Source organism: Orcinus orca, chromosome 7 (genome assembly GCF_937001465.1).
Source record: "Orcinus orca chromosome 7, mOrcOrc1.1, whole genome shotgun sequence".
Classification (NCBI taxonomy): domain Eukaryota; kingdom Metazoa; phylum Chordata; class Mammalia; order Artiodactyla; family Delphinidae; genus Orcinus; species Orcinus orca.
The window spans coordinates 101,808,836-101,831,567 of record NC_064565.1 but is presented as its reverse complement, the minus strand read 5'-3'; the positions used below and the strand labels follow the sequence as shown (position 1 = coordinate 101,831,567).

The 22,732-nt window shown below is 50.0% G+C and overlaps 2 protein-coding genes across 4 annotated transcripts in view; one reads left to right on the top strand and one right to left on the bottom strand.

Moving 5' to 3' along the window:
• The first annotated feature begins 314 nt into the window (after nucleotides 1-314).
• PRKAG3 (protein kinase AMP-activated non-catalytic subunit gamma 3) lies at nucleotides 315-8,597 on the top strand. Of its 3 annotated transcripts, XR_007478532.1 has the most exons (14): nucleotides 321-350; nucleotides 744-783; nucleotides 1,254-1,409; nucleotides 1,756-2,159; nucleotides 3,154-3,235; nucleotides 3,712-3,770; nucleotides 3,872-3,917; nucleotides 4,112-4,166; nucleotides 4,366-4,492; nucleotides 4,628-4,793; nucleotides 6,232-6,269; nucleotides 6,448-6,594; nucleotides 6,944-7,177; nucleotides 7,750-8,597. XR_007478532.1 is itself a non-coding variant. In XM_049712602.1 (13 exons), exons 3-13 carry the CDS (start codon nucleotides 1,256-1,258, stop codon nucleotides 7,058-7,060), a joined length of 1,395 nt encoding a protein of 464 aa, XP_049568559.1. In that variant the 5' UTR covers nucleotides 315-350; nucleotides 744-783; nucleotides 1,254-1,255; the 3' UTR covers nucleotides 7,061-7,178. The 3 variants fall into 3 exon arrangements, 1 of the variants encoding a protein (XP_049568559.1); XM_049712602.1 differs by lacking the exon at nucleotides 7,750-8,597 and having other exon boundaries at nucleotides 315-350; nucleotides 6,944-7,178; XR_007478533.1 differs by lacking the exons at nucleotides 321-350; nucleotides 744-783 and having other exon boundaries at nucleotides 1,228-1,409.
• Nucleotides 8,598-15,954: 7,357 nt separating this feature from the next.
• Nucleotides 15,955-22,732, bottom strand: part of LOC101288855 (sterol 26-hydroxylase, mitochondrial) — a 43,383-nt gene continuing 36,605 nt past the window's right edge. The window contains exons 2-9 of the mRNA XM_004262712.3: nucleotides 22,030-22,220; nucleotides 18,419-18,618; nucleotides 18,097-18,294; nucleotides 17,772-17,944; nucleotides 17,002-17,168; nucleotides 16,715-16,796; nucleotides 16,422-16,634; nucleotides 15,955-16,284 (exon numbers count right to left, since the gene is read on the bottom strand). Coding sequence (XP_004262760.1) covers nucleotides 16,165-16,284; nucleotides 16,422-16,634; nucleotides 16,715-16,796; nucleotides 17,002-17,168; nucleotides 17,772-17,944; nucleotides 18,097-18,294; nucleotides 18,419-18,618; nucleotides 22,030-22,220 — 1,344 coding nt within the window. The 3' untranslated portion in view covers nucleotides 15,955-16,164. The remainder of the gene's footprint in view (nucleotides 16,285-16,421; nucleotides 16,635-16,714; nucleotides 16,797-17,001; nucleotides 17,169-17,771; nucleotides 17,945-18,096; nucleotides 18,295-18,418; nucleotides 18,619-22,029; nucleotides 22,221-22,732) is intronic.

Genomic DNA, 22,732 nt, shown 5'->3' with positions numbered 1-22,732 from the left:
GACAGAGGCCCTCAGAGAAGAAACCCAGGACTCTGACAGTCCACCTCCTCCCACCCCAGTGCCCTCACAGCGGGGTCCTTCTTCCCTGTCCTCGGAAACCCAGGAGGCAGCCCATGAGCAGGCATCGAGATTCCACACGCGCCCCACCCTTCCCCGCCGGCCCGCAGGTTGCCGAGCTGGAGCAGCTGAGCGGCTGGACCCCTTCCTTCCCACTGCCCGACACCCAATCAGAGAGAACCCGATACGGGAGGGCGGGGTGCCAGGGGCCGGGCCCAGAATAGTGCTGCCCAGATACAGTGTTGCGCACTCGCTCCTGGAGCCCGCCGGAGCCGGAGCACGCGCTGCGCAGGGTACCGGGGTCCCGGGCTGGGGTGGGGTTGCGGGAGCTGGAGCCGCTGAGGCCGGAGGGCCGGGACCGCACCACCGCGTGGATGTGTGCGCGTGTGCGTGCGTGTGGGTGTGTTTGACCAGGATTTTCTCTGTATGTGAGCATGAGGGTGTCTGCATGTGTATATTCTTTGTGTGAGTCTATGTGGTCTTGTGTGTGTCTGGGAAGTGTTGAATATGTGGCTTTCTGAGTGCGTATAAGTGTTTGGGTAGGTTGTGTGTGTTTATGTGTGTTTGTGAGGCGGGTGTTTGTGTGTGTGTGTTTGTGGCGTGTGTGTGTGGTGGGAAGGGGAGCTCCCTTTGGTTCAGAGTGTAGGGCATTTTCCCCACCCCTTCAGACATTCTTCTCCCTGCAGACCCCCTCCTGGAGCAGCCTCCTGGGACCTGAGCACCAAGGTAGGTGCGGCTGGCCCTCCTCCTGGGCCCAGCCTCTTCTCCCACTTCCTTTTCTCCCGTGTCTCTAGGCCCCCAATCTCCCCCACTCTACTAGTCTGGCTTTTGTCTTCCTCTCCTTTTCCTTCTTTGTTCCTCTTTGTTTCTTCTTCCGCCTTTTACCTCACCTCCTCCTTCCTCTTTCAGAAGAAGAAAGGGGGGATCTAGAGTCTGAAGATTTGGACCCTCCTGACTTTATCACTTACTAGCTGTGTGATATGTGGCAAATTGCTAACCTCTCTGATCTCAGTTCCCTTGTTAGTGAAATAGGGATGATAATGCCTCCCTTATAAGATTGCTATGAGGTTTGAATGAGAAACATGTTGGTGGAGAAGCCCTTTGGAAGCTTGCAAATATTAAATATTATCGCTCATAACATTTTGTTTTATTGTGTTACTCCCCAGTAACCAAACAGGCCCCATTCCCCCTTCCAGAGATGAGCTTCCTAGAGCAAGGAGATAGCACTTCATGGCCGTCACCAGCCATGACCACCAGCTCAGAAAGAAGCCATGGGGAACAGGGGACCAAGGCTTCAAGATGGACAAGGCAGGAGGATGTAGAGGAAGGGGAGCCGCCAGGCCTGGGGGAAGGTGAGGCCAAGGCCAGTTCTGGCAAGAAGGGACTGGGGGCAGTGGGAAGTCCCCGATCCTGGGGCCAGGCTCTGCCCTGGATCTCCCCATAACACAGACACATGACATCGTGTGGCCTCAGTCTCCCCACATGGGAGAGGACAACTACATAGCTGACCCAGGGGCCCAGCATGGCCAACTCAGGACAGAGCCACCATCCTTTGTGACTCTCTGAGACTCAGCTCTCTCACCTGCAAAATGGGGGCCTCAACATCCAGGCTTCCCAAGGCTGCTGTGAAGATGAACGGAGACAGCAGATGAGAAAGTGCTTTGGAAGATGGAGTTACTGTCCTCTCCCCCCGAACAGGTCTCCAGTCCAGGCCAGCTGCTGAGTCCACCGGGCTGGAGGCCACATTCCCCAAGGCCACACCCTGGACCCAAGCTGCTCCCTTGGCTGGGGTGGGCTCCCCCACAGCAGAGCGGGACATCCTCCCCCCTGACTGTGCAGCCTCAGCCTCCAGCTCCAGCACAGACGATCTGGATGTGGGCATAGAGTTCTCAGCCACAGCAGCCTGGGGCGATGAGCTCGGCCTGGTGGAAGAGAGGCCGGCCCCATGCCCGTCCCCGCAGGCACTGTTACCCAGGCTGAGCTGGGACGATGAGCTGCAGAAGCCAGGGGCCCAGGTCTACATGCACTTCATGCAGGAGCACACCTGCTACGATGCCATGGCAACCAGCTCCAAGATAGTCATCTTCGACACCATGCTGCAGGTGAGGCCACAGCTCTGCCCCACCTCCATCCTCACAGCCCCCAGGATGCCCTGCCAGCCCTGCCCCGCTACAAGCCCCTTCCAGAATTCCTTCTTAGCACCACGGAGACCAGCAGAGGAGGGCGTTTTCTCTCTGTGTACACCCCCTAATTGTCATCCCAGCTCTGCAGCTCAGCATCTATAGGGTTTGGAGTAGGTCTTTGTGCTTCACTCATCTCTAAAATGGGGATAGGAAGGCCTGCTTTACCCTACAAGTTTCAGAGGACTCCTGGGCCAACCCAGGATGAGAGGGAGCATTTTGCACACCCCGAATTGTATGGAAAACATTGCAGGGTGGCTTAGGACAAAGAGCGGGGAACTCTTGAAAAGAGAAAAATAGGATGAGCTCTGGTCCCCACTCTTCCAGTAGGCTAGGCTGCGAAACACCGGATCCCTTTCTTCTCACCGCATATAGGAGAGCAGTGTGTAGTGTAGAGAAGAAGCAGGGTGTATGTATGACCCACAGTTCACTATTTGACTCTAGCAGTATATAGACAAATATATTTAATTTAGTAGTTTTGTATTTATTTTGATATGTATTAGAAAAATACAACCAGCCTGTATAGATAATATTGTTTAGGATGAAGCCAAAATGAGTCAATGTGAAATTTATTTAGAAAAAAATATCTCATACATAACATATAAATAATTACACCTCTAGTACTTAGATTAGCCAAAACTATCCTGTGTGTATATGTACACATATGACTTTGGTGTAGAAACACTGAGTTAGTTTCCTACACCCTGGTGTGCCTGGTAAGGGGTCACCTCAGTGCCTCTGGCCACCAGCAGCCTTATCTCTGTAGCAAATGTACCGACAAGGGTCATGTCGAGTGGCAGGCAGGCTCGTGTAGTGGAGGGCCCGGGAGAAGGCCCTGTGGAAGGACCCCGGTTGGGACAGGGGACTCTGAGGGGCAGTGAGCAACTCACCCTCGACTGTTCTCCCCGGTGCTCAGATCAAGAAGGCCTTCTTCGCCCTGGTGGCCAATGGCGTCCGGGCGGCACCTCTGTGGGACAGCAAGAAGCAGAGCTTTGTGGGTGAGAAGGGGCTGGGGAGGCAGAGGTGGCGGGGAAGGGAAAGGGGGAACTTGTGGGGCGCTTCTGGGGCTGAGCTCTGACACACCACAGGCTCGAGCTGAGCAGGGGCCTGGCGTGGGGGAAATGTGCCAGCTGGGAGACCCCATCTGTGGGATAGCTGTGACCAGCTGACCCCTCCAGCTCTACTACCCCGTGGTCCCATGTCATAGGTGCTAAGTAGGAAAAGAGAAAAGGAAGAGGAAGAAATGTGGAGAAAAGAAAAAGTGGGGAGGAAAGGAGAGAAATTACAGGGGAAGCATAAAAGGGAGAACCCCATTTCTCAGGGACGGGAGGAGCTGCCCTACCTTCCTCTTTCCGAAACCCCACTTTTGTCTCAGTCCGAGGACACTGGCCAGGTGGGGCAGGGGTGCTAAGCCCTCAGCCTGCCTTCCACCCCAATTCCCAGGCTGACCCCCGTTCCCCCCCCCCCCCCGCAGGGATGCTGACCATCACAGACTTCATCTTGGTGCTGCACCGCTATTACAGGTCCCCCCTGGTGAGGAGTGGGCTGGGGGTTCCGGCGGCACCCATCTGTGCTGGGGTGGAGGGAGTTCAGGGGGCCCAAGTCTGACTTCAGGAGTTCTGTTGATGTTCTAGGTCCAGATCTATGAGATTGAAGAACATAAGATTGAGACCTGGAGGGGTGAGTGGGCAAAGGGGCCAAGGGTGTGAGGGTGAGGGTAGGGCTAAGGACTTCAGGCAGAGGATGGGCAGTGGGGATCTCCTGGGGGGAGCAGGGAGAAGGCAATAGGGAGCCCAGGGGACCCGAGGGGCTGGGGGCTGCTGGGTGAGGCAGGGTGGCCAGTTCCCTTGGCCTGACTGCAGTTTTTCCTGCAGAGATCTACCTTCAAGGCTCCTTCAAGCCTCTGGTCTCCATCTCTCCCAGTGACAGGTAAGCGTCCCCAGCCACCCACTTGGGCCTCCTTGCCCTGCACAGACCCCTTCCCCAGCTCCTCAGTTCTGAACTCACGGACTCACCGTCGGCAAACTGCGGACAAGGCAGCCTTGGCACCCTGTCCTCCCTTCCGGGGGCTGGGATGAAGGGCATCTCTCCCCAGGCTGCCCCAGCCTCACTGCTCCCACTTCTGCAGCCTGTTCGAAGCCGTCTATACCCTCATCAAGAACCGGATCCACCGCCTGCCGGTCCTGGACCCAGTCTCAGGCGCTGTGCTCCACATCCTCACACACAAGCGGCTGCTCAAGTTCCTGCACATCTTTGTGAGCCTGGGCACAGCCTCAGGGGGAGACCCGAGGGGCAGAGAAGTCTTCAGCCCTAGGGATTGGGGAGGGAGCAGCTGGGAGCCCTCTGGGGACTACTCCACCCTCATCCCTACCTGGCCCCAACCCAAGCAGGGCACCCTGCTGCCCAGGCCCTCCTTCCTCTCCTGCACCATCCAAGATGTGGGCATCGGCACGTTCCGAGACTTGGCCATGGTGCTAGAAACGGCACCCATCCTGACCGCACTGGACATCTTTGTGGACCGGCGCGTGTCTGCACTGCCTGTGGTCAACGAAGCTGGTACCTACGCCCAAGATGGGGGCTCTGGCTGGGGTGGGACTGGAGGGTAGCAGGGGTCTATGTGACATCACCTCGCGGCCCAGGATGGAGTCAGGGCTACAAGTCTCTGCCTGCTTTGAGCCTTGGATCAGTTACTTAGCCTCTCTGAGCCAGACCTCAATTTCTTGCTCTGAAAAAGGGTTAAAGGAGCCATGGCTGTAAACTGCTTCAAAGTTAAAAATCACCATAATGAAGCTGAATATCAAGAAGTGTTTTAATCTATTTTTTGATTATGAAAAATTTCAAATGTGTGAAAATGGTAGAAAAAACTCTATAACAAACCCCACCTATCCACCCGGATTAACTACTGTTAACACATTGCCATTAACCAGTTCTTTTTTTTTTTCACTGAAGTAATTTAAAGTAAATTATATTATAGAATCATGTCATTTCACCTCTTAACACTTCATCTGAATCTCTTAAAACAAGTATGTTTCCTACATCACCTAACAAAATTATGAATAACTTATTAATGCTATCTAATATTCAATCCTAATTCCATTTCCCCATTTTCCCCAAGAATATCTTTTTCTTATAGTTGATTTGTTCAAATCAAGATCCAATTAAGGTCTATGCTTTGAATTTGCTTCTTTTGTCCCGTAAGTCTCTTTTAATCTAGAACAGTTCCCTCCCCACTTAATTTTCGTGATGTTGATGATGAGAAGCCTGGGTCTATTGTCCTATAGAACGTCCCACTTCCAGAGATTTTTCTGTTTTCTGCAGTTGGCCTGTACATTGTTCCTCTCTTCCTGTGTTTCCTGTAAACTGGAAATTAGTTCTAAAGTCTCGATCAGGTTCAGGCTATACTTTTTTTTTTTAAATTTACTTTTGGCCGTGTTGGGTCTTCGTTGCTGCGCACGGGCTTTCTCTAGTTGCAGCGAGTGGGGGCTACTCTTCGTTGCGGTGTGCGGGCTTCTGATTGTGGTGGCTTCTCTTGTTGCAGAGCATGGGCTCTAGGCGCGCGGGCTTCCGTAGTTGTGGCACACGGCTCAGTAGTTGTGGGGCACGGGCTTAGTTGCTCCGCGGCATGTGCGATCTTCCCGGACCAGGGCTTGAACCCGTGTCCCCTGCATTGGCAGGCAGATTCTTAACCACTGCACCACCCGGGAAGTCCCCAGGCTATACACTGAGGCTAGAATATTTCAGAGGTGATGCCACGTACTCATATTTTCTCACATCAGGAGGCATGATGTCAGGTGTCTCTGAGATACTGTTTGATCTGTGGGTTCAGGGTGGTGGCAGCCTGATGCCTCATTATAAAGCCAGTAGCCTGGGGGTGGGGAGGATGTTGAGGAGTTCACTCCGCAAGCCCGCCCTGGGCGCCTACACAGCATCCTGGTTCTGACCTGAACCTCTCCCCTTTCTCTCACCTTCCTCCCCGGCCCCCCAACCCCTGCAGGACAGGTCGTGGGCCTCTACTCCCGCTTTGATGTGATTGTAAGTGTCTGGGGGAATAGAGGGGAGCTGGGGGTGCCACAGGGAGGCTGAGGTGGGGGGATCTATGTGGGGGAGTATCTGTGGACCAGGGGGGCCTTTACAAGTGTATAGAGGGAGATATCTGTGGGGCTGGAGCCTGGCCGAGGGCTGATTAAGAGCGGTTCTCCCTCCTGCCCAGCACCTGGCAGCCCAACAAACATACAATCACCTGGATGTGAGTGTGGGAGAAGCACTGAGGCAGAGGACACTGTGTCTGGAGAAAGTCGTTTCCTGCCAGCCCCACGAGACCTTGGGGGAAGTCATCGACCGGATTGTCCAGGAGCAGGTACCCACACCCCTTCGCACATGCTCCCAACACATGGGGCCCAGTCCTTCTCGTGAGCAGTTTCAGCTAGCCCTATCCATTGGGCACCTGCCCTGTCCTCCCATCTCACGGCCAAGCTCTTGGTGTGCACACTGGCCGGCGACTGGTCCTGTCGTTGGGGCCCTCGGGCCAAGGGCCGCAGCCAGCTGACCACCCTAGGGCAGGCAGAGCCACCGCTAACTGGTTTCTAGGAGGCACTCTCTTGCCCCCACAGTTATGTTAAATTGTTTGCCCTAATTCTCAGTGTCAACCTCGTTGGCTGCTGTAGCCACATGGCGCTGCCCCTCAGTGAGCCTCTGTGGACCCACAGGTGCACCGGCTGGTGCTCGTGGATGAGACCCAGCACCTCCTGGGTGTGGTGTCCCTCTCCGACATCCTTCAGGCTCTGGTGCTGAGCCCTGCTGGCATCGACGCCCTCGGGGCATGAGAGCATCAGAGTCTTCACTCTTAGGCCACCTTCCACACCCGGAAGCCAGCGAAGGGAGCCGGGGACTCGGCCTTCACCTCCCCCCACCCCCCTTTTGCTGGTTCGGCTCTTGTTCAGGTAGGCTCTGCCCTGGGCCATTGACCTCAGCTCCAGCCCCTCAGTCTCCCCGGGCACCCAGATCTCAGATTGGGGCCCCCCTGAGGATGGGAGTGGCCCAGTTCAGAGCTGAGCAGCCTCATGAAAACTACAAGTGTCAGGACTCACTGCGGGGCCACTGCTTTGTCCCATTCTCAGCTGAGGTGATGGAGGCCCTCATAAGAGGGGTGGACAGGGGCTGGAGGCAGTGATGTGACTTCAGGGGCTCCCAGGAGATCGACCTGCCCTTTCACAAGTCAATTCCCGCCTGCTTGGACTTCCACTGGAAGGAAGCCAGTTACCAAACCTGGGCTGAGTGGAATTTCCACACTCGGTAAGAACTAAGGCTGAAAGGAGAGAGCTTCTCTCTAAGAACTCATCGCAGTCAGTTTGACATGGTCTCAGGCTCTTTCCTGGTAGCACATTTGCTAGGGGTTTGCAGAGGGTGGAGGTGCAGATTCTACCTGCTTAGCAAGGATGGCAAGACTGAGGCTCCCCTATTGGAAAGGCAACCTCCCCTCCCCATTTAATCTTCCTTTCTCTTTCCTTCACAGGCTTCTGCAGCCCTTCCCAATTGCCCTGCCCTGCCTGTGCTCCCAGAAGACCTCAGGAATGCCTGGTCCACCATGGAATGATGAAATTAAGAACAGCTGAGTCAAGCCTGGAGCTCTCTGAACCAGAGGCACTAGGATTACCCCAGGGCTGACTGATTTGTACCACCCACACTGCTCTCCCCCTACCTGGCCCCGGTGGGGTGGGGAGCCCTCAGTCCATGGGTTCAGGAAGGGGTTCTGGATTCCTCGGCTTCTGGACTACCTGACACCCGTGCCCCCAGCTCCTGGGGGTCCCAGGTGTGCTTCCCCCATGGAAACTGCCCTAGCGGTTCCTCACAACTTTGCCACTGCCCTCCTACTCCCCCAGCATTGCCTTTCAGGGCTGCCTATGGGTCCCCACAGAGCAGCAGTTTTGTAGAGCTGCCTGTTGGAGAGGTCCCCCCTCCTTTCTCATCCTTAGCTCTCACCAGCAAGCAGTGTTCTCAGTCCCCAGGGAGGGCCTGTGTTTGGATCACTGAGGATGAACCATCGAGAAAACAAAAAGAAAAAGAACAGCCCGTGAACTTAGATTTTATAACTTTCACTCAGAAAATGCTATGGTCATTTGATCTGAACCTGCGGCAAGATCCCTGTCCTTTCTGAATTCAATGACACCCGAAGGAAAATCTGTAATTGACAAACACTGCAAGTGGCGTTTCCTTTGCTTGTGGAGTGTTATTCCACCGAAATTTCTTTTTCATCTTTTATTTACAGCGAAACTCTAAAGAAAATGTTAGTTACTTACATAGTGGGTACAACTCAGTCCACAAACTCTAACATGTAAGAAACGTAACTTAATTTTTCTAACACTAAATGTAATTTCTATTACGAACTCCATTTTACCAGGTTGTAGAAATTAGTCTCAGCCAATTTGGGGTTCCTCTCCCACCTATTCTTGGGGTTAAGTTCAGTGATGGGGGGAGGCTTTAAGTGGTGCCAGACTTTTTTCCTCAGCCATCATCATCCACCCGTGCCAGCACCTGCTGAAACATCCCCATTCCCATGTAGTCGTCACTTGGTTGGTCACCGGTGGGCATGGCCCCTGCTAGGTGCTCCCTCACTCCCTACCACGAAGCCTCTTTGGGCCTGCCTGCTCCTGGGGCATAGGGACATTTTAGCTCCTGGCCCTGTATCCCTCTGGACTTTAGGAAGCTCTGTGGGGCTATCCCAAGCCCATCTGCTGAGACAGACAGCAAGTGGTCTGGTCTACCCTGTGTTTTACTGTTTTCCCAGCCTCTACACAGGAAACATGGGGCCCAGGGCTCTTCTACGCTTATAATCTCCAAATCTTTCTAGGGTATTTGTCATACTCCCCTCTCACTTCAGACACAGCTCCCTTGTCAGGGCCCTTTTCTCAGGGCCCCCCCAAATGTCTACAGTCTCTTTGCTTCCCCAATACCCAGCAGCCTGTGGAATTTTTACGCAGTAGGGAAAGAGGGGGCCTTTTTCTCTAGCCCATCATATAGTCTTCCAAATCCATTGTACGTGTCTTGAGTTCTTGCTACCTACCCTGTTGAGTCAGGCTTTTGAAATTCCAAAGCCAAGACTGGGCTTCTGCTGTGTCACCCCCTCCCCCGTGATAATGACACTGCAGATCTGCTGTCCAAGGGAGAGAGGGTAGGTTAATATTTCTAAAATATGATCTACCCCGTTTACCTCACAGACCAACAGAGTGGGGCCATCTGTGCTTGATGAGTCAGGCAGTAAGTGAAGGCATTTTCTCATAAACACTCAACTTCTGTTTCCAGTTGTGCCATAACCAATAGGTCAGTGCTGGCTCTGCTCTGGCCCTACCTGGGAAGGTCCTGGGTCCAAGTGGGAAGATGGGATGGGATGCCCTCAGGGCTGTCTCAAGTGATAGTGTCCTTGGGGAGCCTGGGGTGGGCTGCCTCCACTGGCTTTAAGCAAAGTGTAGCAGGGTGTCTTCGAGGCGCTGTCCCAGGTGGCTCTTTGTGTGAACAGTAGTTCAGCTGTCACAGCACAGGCTGTGGGTGGAAAGGGCAGCCTGAGGAAAGCACTCTTTCCCCTTCTGCTCCCGTTGAAAACAGGTAAGTTTCCACCCTCCTGGACACCCCCCCCATCCAGAGGACCCAGCAGTTTGCCCCCTCAGGCCCTTCTGTGAGGGACTGTACTACCCTTCTGCCTCAGAAGCCCTGCTCTGACCACAGCCCAGCCCTCAGCTCTTGCCCAGCCCTCCCGCCATGGCTGCTGGAAGAAAGGCCAAGAGTTGCCTTGGGAACTGCAACCACTCCCACCCAAGCGCAGAATGAAAGAGTGAAACCCTGCCCTGCTGTCCTGTCTGCTCATGCGCTAGAACCTGTTCTGATCAAGTTCTCCCGGCATCGTTTGTCCAACTCCTCCCCTGGCCTCCGAGGCCCCCCGGAGGTTCTGTGGCCTTCGGGCTAGATTCCCATAGCCTCCTTAGCATCACCCGTCTCTCCTCTCCCTACCCTCTCAGTAGTTCTCAACCCTGGATGTGCAACAGGATCACCTGGGAAGCTTTATAAAATGCAAATTCCAGGGCCTCCATTCCTGGAAATACTAGTTTCCTGACTTGGGCATGGAACCTGGGCAACTGTATTTATTTTCTGTAGAAACTAGAGATTTACGATGACTAACACTTGGAGCATGACAGCATACTGAGAAATAAGGATGCCTCCTTCTCAGGATTAGTAAAATCATTTGTCACTTTATTGGGTCTATCTATAATTTGTTATGACTAAGATCTACAAGAAGCACTGGCTAAGAGTAATGGCACAACATAAAAGATATATGATTTGTTAGTATTCTCACTACTCTTCTTTCAAACATCCTTAAATGCGGAAGAATTCAGTACAATGTCATGTACAGTCCATTCCATGAAGACAGTTGAGCAAGTTTTTATTGGACATGCATATTAAAAGTGGAGTCATACAACCATCAGAATGGGACAAAATATTTGCAAACGAAGCAACTGACAAAGGATTAATCTCCAAAATATACAAGCAGCTCATGCAGCTTAATACCAAAAAAACAAACAACCCAATCCAAAAATGGGCAGAAGACCTAAATAGACATTTCTCCAAAAGAAGATATACAGATTGCCAACAAACACATGAAAGGATGCTCAACATCATTAATCATTAGAGAAATGCAAATCAAAACCACAATGAGGTATCACCTCACACCAGTCAGAATGGCCATCATCAAAAAATCTACAAACAATTAATGCTGGAGAGGGTGTGGAGAAAAGGGAACCCTCTTGCACTGTTGGTGGGAATGTAAACTGATACAGCCACTATGGAGAACAGTATGGAGGTTCCTTAAAAAAACTAAAAATAGAACTACCATATGATCCAGCAATCCCACTACTGGGCATATACCCTGAGAAAACCATCATTCAAAAAGAGTCATGTACCACAATGTTCATTGCAGCTCTATTTACAATAGCCAGGACATGGAAGCAACCTAAGTGTCCATCGACAGATGAATGGATAGAGAAGATGTGGCACGTATATACAATGGAACATTAGCCATAAAAAGAAATGAAATTGGGGCTTCCCTGGTGGCGCAGTGGTTGAGAGTCCGCCTGCCGATGCAGAGGACACGGGTTCGTGCCCCGGTCCAGGAAGATCCCACATGCCGCGGAGCGGCTGGGCCCGTGAGCCATGGCCGCTGAGCCTGCGCGTCCGGAGCCTGTGCTCCGCAACAGGAGAGGCCACAACAGTGAGAGGCCCGTGTACCGCAAAAAAAAAAAAAAAAAAAAAAAAAAGAATTGAAATTGAGTTATTTGTAGTGAGGTGGTTGGATGTAGAGTCTGTCATACAGAGTAAAGTAAGTCAGAAAGAGAAAAACAAATACCGTATGCTAACACATATATATGGAATCTTAAAAAAAAAAAAAAGGTTCTGATGAACCTAGGGGCAGGACAGGAATAAAGACGCAGATGTAGAGAATGGACTTGAGGACACGGGGAGGGGGAAGGGTAAGACGGGATGAAGTGAGAGAGTTGCACTGACATATATACCCTACCAAATGTAAAATAGATAGCTGGTGGGAAGCAGTCTCATAGCATAGGGAGATCAGCTCGGTGCTTTGTGACCACCTAGAGGGGTGGGATAGGGAGGGTGGGAGGGAGACGCAAGAGGGAGAGGATATGAGGTTATATGTATACGTACAGGGGATTCACTTTGTTATACAGCAGAAACTAACACACCATTGTAAAGCAATTATACTCCAATAAAGGTGTAAAAAAAAAACAACAAAAAAAGAAAAACCAAACAATGAAAAACATAAATAAAACTAGTGATTAACTTTGGGGAAAAAAAGTGGAGTCATAAATAATGACCTGAAAATAAACCGATATTACCAAGCCAAAATACATTCAGGGCTAAAACTTCTATAAAACACGAGTATGTGGATAGCCAGAAAACACTGGATTCTCTCTTTTTATTCCCAGGAGCACTGCATAGTGTTTAAGAAGGCAAGCTGTTTTCTCAAAGTCGTACCCAGAAACATGGATCCTAATTTGGCCAACAAATTCAAATTAGCTGGAATTAGGAGTAACGAGATGTGCACATTCTTTTCAGACAAAGATGTAGCTGCTGTGCTGAATTAATGTCTACTCTTCAGTGATTACCCTAAATCCTATTCTTCTTTCCTTATACAGTCAGGTGGGTTATTAGGGAGCCTCACTGTGACATCCCTGCACTGTGACTTACGGGGGCAGTCCAGAGTTCCTGAGCCCCCAGACCCTGGAAATGCACCCCATCACTGGCCACTGATGGCCTTTGGGCCAACCCTCACACCAGGGCTGATGCTTTCACTCTCCAGAGAGAAGGTTGCAAGGGAAAGAGCCCACGTATTACATCACATCCATCCTGCAGCTATCTGTGTGTGTGTTTTCTAAACCTTGGATTTTTTTAAAAAAAATTAAAGCATAGTTGATTTACAATATTGTATCCTATAGCTATTATATGTATTTGAATGAATCATTGCCAAAGAAAGTAATTTTTTCCATTTACATTAAATGTCTTATCCAGGCAATGTGATGGAAAATAAACAGAGGCCATTTTCAACTCCCAATATAAGCAGAGGAACTTCATGTACACTTATGGCATATTCGTTTTTCTGTAGGTATATTTCAATAAATGTCTTAAAAAATTTTTAAAGAACCTCAGGTATAAAGAGAAAACCTCTTTGACCATGCTGTATTTTGTTTTTGTCTTTTTTTTTAAAAAAATTAATTTATTTTATTTTTGGCTGTGTTGACTCTTCCTTGCTACACGCGGGCTTTCTCTAGTTGCTGCGAGCGGGAGCTACTCTTCGTTGCGGTGCGCGGGCTTCTCATTGCGGTGGCTTCTGTTGAGGAGCATGGGCTCTAGGTGTACAGGCTCTAGGCACGTGGGCTTCAGTAGTTGTGGCTCGCGGGCTCTAGAGCACAGGCTCAATAGTTGCGGCGCACGGGCTTAGTTGCTCCGCGGCATGTGGGATCCTCCCGAGCCAGGGCTCAAACCTGTGTCCCCTGCATTGGCAGGTGGATTCTCATCCAATGCGCCACCAGGGAAGTCCCTTTTCTCTGTTTTGAGTAGGAGTCTTTGACTCGTTTCTTCCCAGTGCTGTGTCTGTGGGCTTTCCAGTAGCAACCTCTGGGCAAGGTTTCATAGCTGCGTTAATAGCTCTTCAGCTTTTATATCTTTTAGAACACAACTTGTCGCTTGTCACTTTTGGTGGGGAGCCTCTGAGGTTGTGGCTACACCTCATCAAAATGTAAGGGGATATAGCCTGCCCTTTGATTAATCCTCACAAGGACGTCATTACTTCACCAGTCCTCTGAGCTCTTGTTTCGGTTCTGCATTGCTGATTTCTGATTAGAGACTGGATTTTAGGCCCTGCAGATGCACAGCAGGGCACTGCTGCTTCACAATTTCCTGTGGCGCCTCTGGAGGTATGGCTTCCATTGGCAGCTATCTCTACAATAACCTTACCACACTGATCTTCATAGATTTTTTAAATTGAGATCTAACTCACATACCATAAAGTTCACTCTTCCAGTGTGTATAATTCAGTGGTATTTAGTATATTCACAAAGTTGTGCAACCATCACCACTAATTCCAGAACATACTTGTCATCCCAAAGAAACTCCGTATCCATTGAAAATCGCTCCCCATTCTCCCGGCAACCACTAACTTACTTTCTGTCTCTATGGATTTGCTTATTCCAGACATTTCATGTCAGTGGAATCATACAAGATGTGGTCTTTTGTGTCTGGTTTCCTTCATTCATATAATGTTTTCAAGGTTCATCAATGATGTAGCATGACTCAGTACTTCATTCGTTTCTTATGGCTCAGTAATATTCTAGCCTATAGATATACAAGATCTTCACAGATTTGGATGTGAGATTAGCCTATAAATTCACAAACTGAGCTGCAGACATGGACACTGACACTCTTGGACAGCTCTACAAAACCTCAATCCCAAGCCACATCACACAGACTTCCCGCCACCCAGCGTGCCAGCACTGAGGCGTTCACATGGCTTGGGCAGCTGACCCCTGGTGGTCTGAGGAGCAGCACACTGGGAAAGGCAGCAGTCTGCCCTGGTTGACTTTGTGACAGAGATCCTAGCACCCTTGGTGACCAGCCCCCGTCCTCTATATTTATAAAGAGTTCTTACAGTGAACCCCTGCACAGGTGGGTTCGAGAGCCGTGGCCTTATTATCAGGCATCCTGCCCAATTCTCTCCAGGTTTCTCTTCTCAATATGGAAAGCTCTGTATCTTCCCCCCTCTCCTTCCCTTCCCTTCCTCCTATTCCAGTCGCATTCAACAAACATGTATGCATTACCTTTATTAACTCTGTGCTAGACACAGAGTTCGACATTGGGATTATGCCCTCCATGGGGCTCCCAGCTGGCTGGGGAGACAGTCGGGCCTACAACACGGTGACCGGGCTGAGCGCTCGGTTCTAGGCGGTGGACGGGGGAGAGCACAAGAGGAAGTGCTCAGGCTCACCCTGAGAGGTCAGGGAAGGCTTTGCAGAGGCGGCGACATTTGAGCTGAGTCTAGAGGAAGAGCAAGTTCTGTGAGACGACAGGCCAGTTGGTGAAGAGGGTGTTCCAAGGACAGCAGACATTAAGTACAAAGTATTGAGGCCGGAAAGAGCATAATGTGCTCAGGGAAATACAAGGAATTTGGGCTCAGCTGTGGAAGGGTGGAGGGGGGCTAGGGGAGTGTGGAGGCCAGGGTGCCAGAACACCGAGTCTTCTAAGCCACTTAGGACTTTGCCTCAGGACTGAGGGGAGCCATGGAAGGATTTTAATCAGGGCAATGACGTGAGTTTTTTAATAGGCTCAAACTCAAATCCCCACAGACAGAAGAAATTCTGCTTTAGTTTTCTATGACTCAGCAGAAATTTCCCACTAGGGCTGGGCCTCCTTGAGGCTGGGATTTGTTGACTTTTCAGGCTTGTGTTGTGGTACACGGGATCTCGATGCCAACCCACTTTCCTTCTTGTTGGCTTCCTGTACTGGAGAGGCTGGAAAGTTAGAAACTACAATCCCCAGACTCTCCTGAAGTTCCAGGTGGGATTTAGGCTCCTCCTCTCAGTTGTACGTGAGAGATTTGGAAGGTGGTCGTGAGACAGAGACCACCCTCTGCTGCTCCTGTTCTTCCTGTTGTCAGGGGTAGTTGGGAGGAGGGGGCATCTTTTCTTTTTTTCTTTAGTCAGCATAGACCTGGGAGACATGGAGTAGCTCTGGGGCCAATAGTTGTAGTGACAGCTTCCCAACTCTCATTCTCCTGAGTGTGACCAACACGGGGCTTTCCAGACTGATCAGCCCCCCAGTGGTGTCCCTAGAGTCATTCCTGTAGGCCTGGCCTAGAATTCTTCCGACCATTTTTATAGCATGTCACTGCCTGTATCTAAGCACTTTCTATTCAAAAGAGGGTGTCCTCTCGGTGCCTGGGGAATGGCTCTGCAGCTTCTACTTGGGCAGGGCCTCAGCCAATGCCAGGCGAAGCTAAGGCTTCTCTGTGACGTCTGGGAAAGCATACGGCGTTCTCAGCTTCCACGAAGGGAGGCGGTTCTGCCTCCCACCAGGTTTGCTAAGTGGGGAGAGGGTGTTCCCCAAACACAGAAAGAGGTTCAGATGCTGGGTTGTCAAAAAGAATCACAAAGGTCTCCAATTATGAATAAAAGCCCCTTTATTCTATATTTTCCCCAAGGTTAGCGACATGCCACGGAGGCGGCTTTTTATCTGAGAGGGAGATGCTCAAAATGATGAAAGTGGCAAAAGCTCAGGGTTCTACAGGAACTACACTGAGTTTCTCCAACCTCTGGCACCTGGCAGCCCCTTCCTCTCCTTCTTCATGTGCCAGGGAGGGTGGGAAGGAGGCTCAGCTCTGTCTCTGCAGGAAACGCAGGCCCACCTTCTTATTGGGAACGAGCACGATTCGAGCCACGCTTGTCACCTCCCCTGTCTCAGGGGCCAGGGCCACCTCGTACTGCTGGATCAGCTGGGAAGTAAAAGGCGCACGGGCAATTAGAGACTGTGGCCTCCATCCACCGCCCTCCTCCGCACGCTCCCACCCCGTGCCTCCCGCCTCCTTCAGCACCCGTGGCCCGCACGGCCCTCCTGTCTCTCCCCATTCACCCTTGTCAGCAGCAGCTGCATCTCCAGCTCTGCAACCCTGCGGCCCAGGCAAGCCCGAACTCCGTAACCAAAGGGCACAGAGCCAAATGGGTGTTGGGCCCTGAGGGCATCAGGCTGGTTCTTCCTCAGCCAACGTTGGGGCTGGAAGCTGTCCGGCTCAGGGAAGATGCGAGGGTCCCGGGACACCACGTAGTGGCAGAACACAAACTGGGTCTGCAGACAAAGAATGGGTGGCACATCAGCAGAGGGCTGCAGGGGCCCCCTGGGAACCCTGGCTCTCCAGCCCTACTCACGTTCTTGGGGAAGAGGAAGCCACCAACTTCAATTTCCTTGTCCACGATAACCCGGGAGTTCACGGGGACCACAGGATAGAGACTGCAGGTAAAAGAACGTGCAGATCTGCCTCTGGATCCAAGGAGGGGCAGAGTGCCCACCCCCTCGGCCACACCCCTCTGGTCCCCCGGGACCCTCTTCCCATCTCATCCCTGGCCCTGGCCACAGCCTACCAGCCCCCACTCCCAGTCCTGTCTCTGAGTCCTCGTCCACACACAGACCCTTGCTCCCGGGGACAGCATCCTACCGCAGCGTCTCCTTAAGCACAGCTTTGAGCAGGGGCATGTGGGCAAAGTCTTTGTACTGGGGCACCTGCCCGGCGGGCACCATGCCCACCACTTCTTCATGCAGGGCCGCCTGGATCTCTGGGTTCTTTGAAAGATGGTACAGGGCCCACGTCAGCGTGTTGGACGTCTGGGAGGTAGAGTAAGAGATGAAGTGAGGAAAGATCTCTAAGAAAGAGGCCAGTTAAGGTGGTGGGAGGGTGTGTGAGTGCATGCGTGCAAAATGTGGGAGAAAAATTAATTTGCCACGAGTGTGGCAGGATTAGACTCAGGGATTCATGGGGCTCTCCGTCCACGCTCCACGTGACTTCACAGTGGGCTAAGGACCAATATGATGGAGAACTGCACTGTAACAGCAGAGAAGACTGTGACAGAGAAATCCAATGTGACGAAAGGACAGGAAAGAGGTCCCACTAAGAAGGTGCTGTGGGCAAGCTCTTCAACTCTGTGCTTAGCTGACAGCACGAGGGAGTGGGTTAGATGTGACATGAAACTTCCCAGCTGTCTGACAGAGGCTCCAGGGCGTGAGGGAATCCCTCTTACACAAGGACCACTCCCTGCCCGCCTCCACCAGGCTGAATGACCACCCTGTTTTCCTTCCAGCTCTACATCCACGTTACAGAGAGAGAAGCGGGTATCTGATGAAGGTCAGGCTCAGGTGGGGTAGAGCAGGGAATTGGCTCAGGATGGGAGCTGGGAGGCCCTGGTCTCCTCGCCTGCCCCTCTCACGCACCGTGTCTACTCCAGCCATGAGCAGCTCGGGCAGGCTGCCCTCAGCGTCTCGAGGACTGAGCTGTCCACTGGTCAGCAGGAAGTGCAGGTAACCAGATATGTGGGCCTTCTCTGGGCCCCCTGTCTGAAGTTGGGCCTCTATCTCCTCTAATTTCTGATCAATCAGCTTCTTCCCTGTGGGGACAACGGAGAACAGGGGAGGATGAGGTCAAAAGTCATGCTCTCCCAAGGACCAAGAGAGAAGATCCCGGGAGAGGGTCCTGAGGGGGCTGTTACCTCACAGGCCCTGGGACCCACACCCCAACTTCTTTCCCTGGACTCCTCACCAAAAGAGAAGATGGTGTTCCAGCCATCCAGATACCGCCTCCAGAAGGGCAGCAGGGAACGAGTCCACTTGGGGAGGAAGGTGGCGTACAGCGAGTTCTGGAACATGAGCCCGACAGATCTGACGAAGGTCTTGGTGTCCTGGGGGATGGAGCGCTCCAGGCAGCCAATACGTTTCTCAAACAGGATGTAGCAAACAGCTGGCGGTGCACAGGGGCCGTCACAGGAGGCAGGGCCATGGCACACAGAGTCCAGGGGGCTTCAAGGAGGAGAGCACAACCTACCCAACTCACGCCCACCCAGCCCCTCTCCCCACAGGGGTACCTTCCAAGGCAAAGAAGTAGAAATTGTGAGCGATGTCGGGCACATGGTCCCCCGAGGCGCTCTCTGCCCGCTGCTGGTTCAGTCGAGTCATGAAGTCCTCAATCACCTCATTCAGAGCATCTGTGTAGAGCGCAGCCTCAGCTGGCTTCAGCAACCGCTGGTTCAGAGCCTGGCGGAGCCGGTACCACTGATGTCCTTGCCTGTAGAGAATGGAGGAGAGACACCAATGTAAGTATCTTGTGGGGATTGGATTAGATGGTATCTTCCCACCCTGAGACCCCTATGGACTCGAGGAAAATCTCAGACTCCTAGACCTAGAATTAAAGAATCACAAACTTTCAAATAACAGAATCTTTGAATCACAAAACTTCAGAATCTCACTAACAGCATAAAGGAAGTAGTTAAGGTGGGCATCTGGAATGAGTCTGTCTAGGGTCAAATCACAGGTCAGATGATGACTGGCTGAGTGACCTTAGGCAGGTGACTTAAATCCTCTGTGCCTCGGTTTTCCCTTCTGTAAAATGGCAATAATAAGAGTGCCTATCTTAGCAGGATAATTAACATGCTTAGATCAGTGCCTGGCAAATGGTGAATGCTTAATGAATGTTTACTGTGATTATCTTTGGATGATACAACTCCAGAATCTTCTGTATGTGAAATGAGCTATGGAGCTACGGTGGTTCCAGTCCCTCTGTGTGGAGGATGAGGAATAAAGGAGGAGCAAATGAGGGTTCTTGGGGTGCTCAGATTCTGGACCTTTGTGCTCTGCTTAGCTCCGTAGGCCAAGGGGACAGAGTGAGCTACCAGGCTGATCTCCAGGCTCTCTTGCCATAGTCATCCAGTAGGTGGTTGGGTCTCACCCCAGTTAGGCAGGGATGTTCATGTGGGTGGAAACATGCTTCCCATACAGGAGCTTAATATTCAGGGGCTGCTGCCACCCTCAGCTGTCCCCCAAACCTGTTACCTTTCCTAAGCAAGCTGGGTATGGGTCAATTTTTTAAAAGCCAGTTGCAGAGTAATAAGTATAATATGGTACAATTTTAAGAGGAAGAGAGGAAATCCTACATGTACACATGCATATTTGCATGTTTCAACACAAAGGAGGGAAGAAGAATACACACCAAATTACTGATGAGAATTACTTAGGAGGATGGGATGGAATTTTTCCAATAAGTATTACTTTTGAATTTTAAAAACCAATAAGGTATTTTAAAAAGGAAAACATTTAAAAAGTCTGAAAGCAAAATTCAGGTTTTTTATTTTGAAGTATAAGTCAACTGCACTTCAATAAATTTTTAAAATATATTTTTATTTAAATGAACCTCAAAAAACAAGCTAAATAAATAAATAAATGAACCTCAAACCCCAGGAGTTTTCTTTATTATGTTGGGGAAAACCTGCAAAAAGATAAACTAGGGACTTCCCTGGTGGCGCACTGGTTAAGAATCCACCTGCCAATGCAGGGGACACGGGTTAGATCCCTGGTCTGGGAAGATCCCACATGCCGTGGAGCAACTAAGCCCGAGTGCCACAACTACTGAGCCCGCGAGCCTAGAGCCCGTGCTCCACAACAAGAGAAGCCACCACAATGAGAAGCCTGCGCACCGCAACAAAGAGTAGCCCCTGCTCGCTGCAACTAGAGAAAGCCCACGCGCAGCAACAAAGACCCAACGCAGCCAAAAATAAATAAAATAAAATAAATTTATATAAAAAAAGATAAACTAAAAGTGTTGTTGGAAAGGAAATAAAAACCAGAATAGACCTATTTATTGGAACTTCAGGTTTTAGGTGCTTCTCCAAGAGTAAAACTCTTCCAACAGTAGGATCTGCAGGACTTAAATCTGAAACTTCCTGTGGTTGTTAAAATATTTCTTGGGGAAATGACGGTCACTCAAAAAATGAGATTTAAAAAATATATATGTTAAAACAAAAAAGGTTATCACAGGTTAGCAAAATAGCTTTTAAAGACATATATGGTATAACATATTTAGGAAACTGGCTTTAGAGTAAACAGTTATAAATAGATCACAAAGGGGTATATATCATGTTTAGCTCCAGTTCTAAACCTGAGCAATCAAGTCCAATGATGGCCTGACCTGTGAAAACCTGTGAGACCCAAATGTTTTTTATTATTATTATTGAGGTATAATTGACATATAACATTATATTGGTTTCAGGTGTACAATATAATGATTTGATATCTGTATACATTGCGAGATGATCACCACAATAAGACTAGTTACCATCCGTCACCATAAAATATTAACTTCCAGGATTTACTCCCTTGGCAAGATTTGGGTCTCAAATATTGTAGAGCATACCTGAGACACAAATCTTGCCCTCAGGGTCAGACATCACGTTAAAGAGCTCTTGAAGAACATTCTCTATTCTCTTCCCAGAACCTTGAAAAAAGGGCCCAGAAATTAAGCTCTGAAACCACCCACCTGTGAAGGAACCAGGAATAAAGAAAGAAAGACATGCAATGACAGAATGAATGTATAAGCATCAAAGACAGATAAAATGAACCTTCCAACCAGTCCATTTCCTTTCCAAACATGTCATGGCAGTAGGTCCTTGCATTCCAGAATCAGAGAGATCTATTCCACTACTCACTAGTTGTGTCACTTCTGGCAAGTGGTGCAAAAGCCCTTCTAGGCCTCAGTTTCTTCATCTATAAAATGGGGATAATAATACTATCTACTTCATGAGTTTGTTGTGAAGATAAGATGAAATAATAAATGTAAAGAGACTAGCCTGATGCCTGGCATGTTATAAACACATACTTAGTTATCATCAGTGTTGCTGCTACTACTTCCACCACCAGGATCAACTTTAATCCCTTAAAAAATGACTTTAAAAAACATGGATATCAAGCAACTAGGGAAAATCAAAAGCCACTCATTGTTCTTGGAGCTCTTTTAACATACTATAGTAAAAAGAAGCCTGTAATCTATCCAATTACAAGCTGTGGCACTGAGAATCACCAATGATTCTCAATTATTTACCTTAATTCATATATGCATATATAATAACACTCAGCCCATCTTTCAATTTGTCACTGCCAAAATAATCTTAACTTTTCTAGGTATAACTTTAAGGCTAAAACCTACATCTGTCTCTGTGAGTGGAGAGCATCCATGAAAGTTATAACCAACAACAAGCATATAATACATAACTTGGAAAATATTTTTAATTAAATTGAGCCCTCCCAACTAGTATGGTGATGATGTTTTTTCAACTACAAGTAAATATGTCCCATTATGATTTGAGTTGGTATGTTTTCAACCATAATATAGGATAATGGAGCTTGAAAGTTCTTAGAGATATCTTGGAGATACTCTAATCCAAGCTTCCCATTTTACACACAAGAAACATAAGCCCAAGGAAGGGGAAATTATTCATTTGTTCATAGTCATACGATACATTAGTGGAAAAGCCAATGAATGGTCCATGGGTTTCAGCCCAACCCAACCACCACTTTCTAGACGAGTTTCAGGCTCAGAGGACACAGGGAGATCCTACCCTGCCCATAATCCACTGGCTGCCCAGTGCCACTGTCCTTGGGCTTGGCCCCCTGGGGGCCTGTTCCGGTCCCTCAGGCCCCAGCTCACATGGTGAAGGGCCCATAGGTCAGGCCCTGCTGGTCCCGGTGCTCCTTCCATAGTTCCATGTCGTTCCGTACTGGGTACTTGCCCTCTTGGCGCATCACTTGCTCCAGGAGTGGGGCACTGGCCAGGTTCACATGGATCTGAGGCCCTAAGCGGTTTATCCATATTGGACCATACTTGGCCTTGTTCAGCACCTGTGGAGTTCAACCAAAGCTGAATAACCATGGCCTAGCTAGGCAGGCACTTCCTGGAGAGGAAGCAGGATAAGGGAGTGTCTTATGGCCACACCAGAGCAAGTGAGCTGGGCAAAAGCACATTGTGTAGGAGGTAGGTGCTGGGATGGCCTGTAGTCTCGAAAGGAGAACACTGGAAAAAAAAAAAAGGTTACACAGAAGTTAGAATATTGAGAGTAATGAGTATCTGGTGGAACTGGCAGAACTGAGGTCTTGGAGGAACGAAATTTTGGAAAAATGGGATACCTGGGAAACTGGGGTATGTTGAGGTATAGATATTTGGGGTCCAGGGTTTTAGGGAAACTGAGCCCTTTAATGAGGTATAGTAGAATGTCTACGACTCCTTCATAGAAGCATTTAAATCTCCTGCAGCTTGCTGTCAAGGAGACGAAGATAAATATCTCGTGTAACCAACAAGAAAAAAGAAACACAATTAGAAACTCCAGGAAAAACAGAAGCTGAATGAGAAAGTC

Excerpts from the sequence above, each read along its gene's own strand:
- PRKAG3 (XM_049712602.1), top strand. The coding sequence starts at position 1,256 with ATGAGCTTCCTAGAGCAAGGAGATAGCACTTCATGGCCGTCACCAGCC. Across the intron at positions 2,160-3,153 it reads TCTTCGACACCATGCTGCAG|ATCAAGAAGGCCTTCTTCGC; the intron begins GTGAGGCCACAG and ends CCCGGTGCTCAG. Across the intron at positions 4,794-6,231 it reads GCCTGTGGTCAACGAAGCTG|GACAGGTCGTGGGCCTCTAC; the intron begins GTACCTACGCCC and ends CAACCCCTGCAG.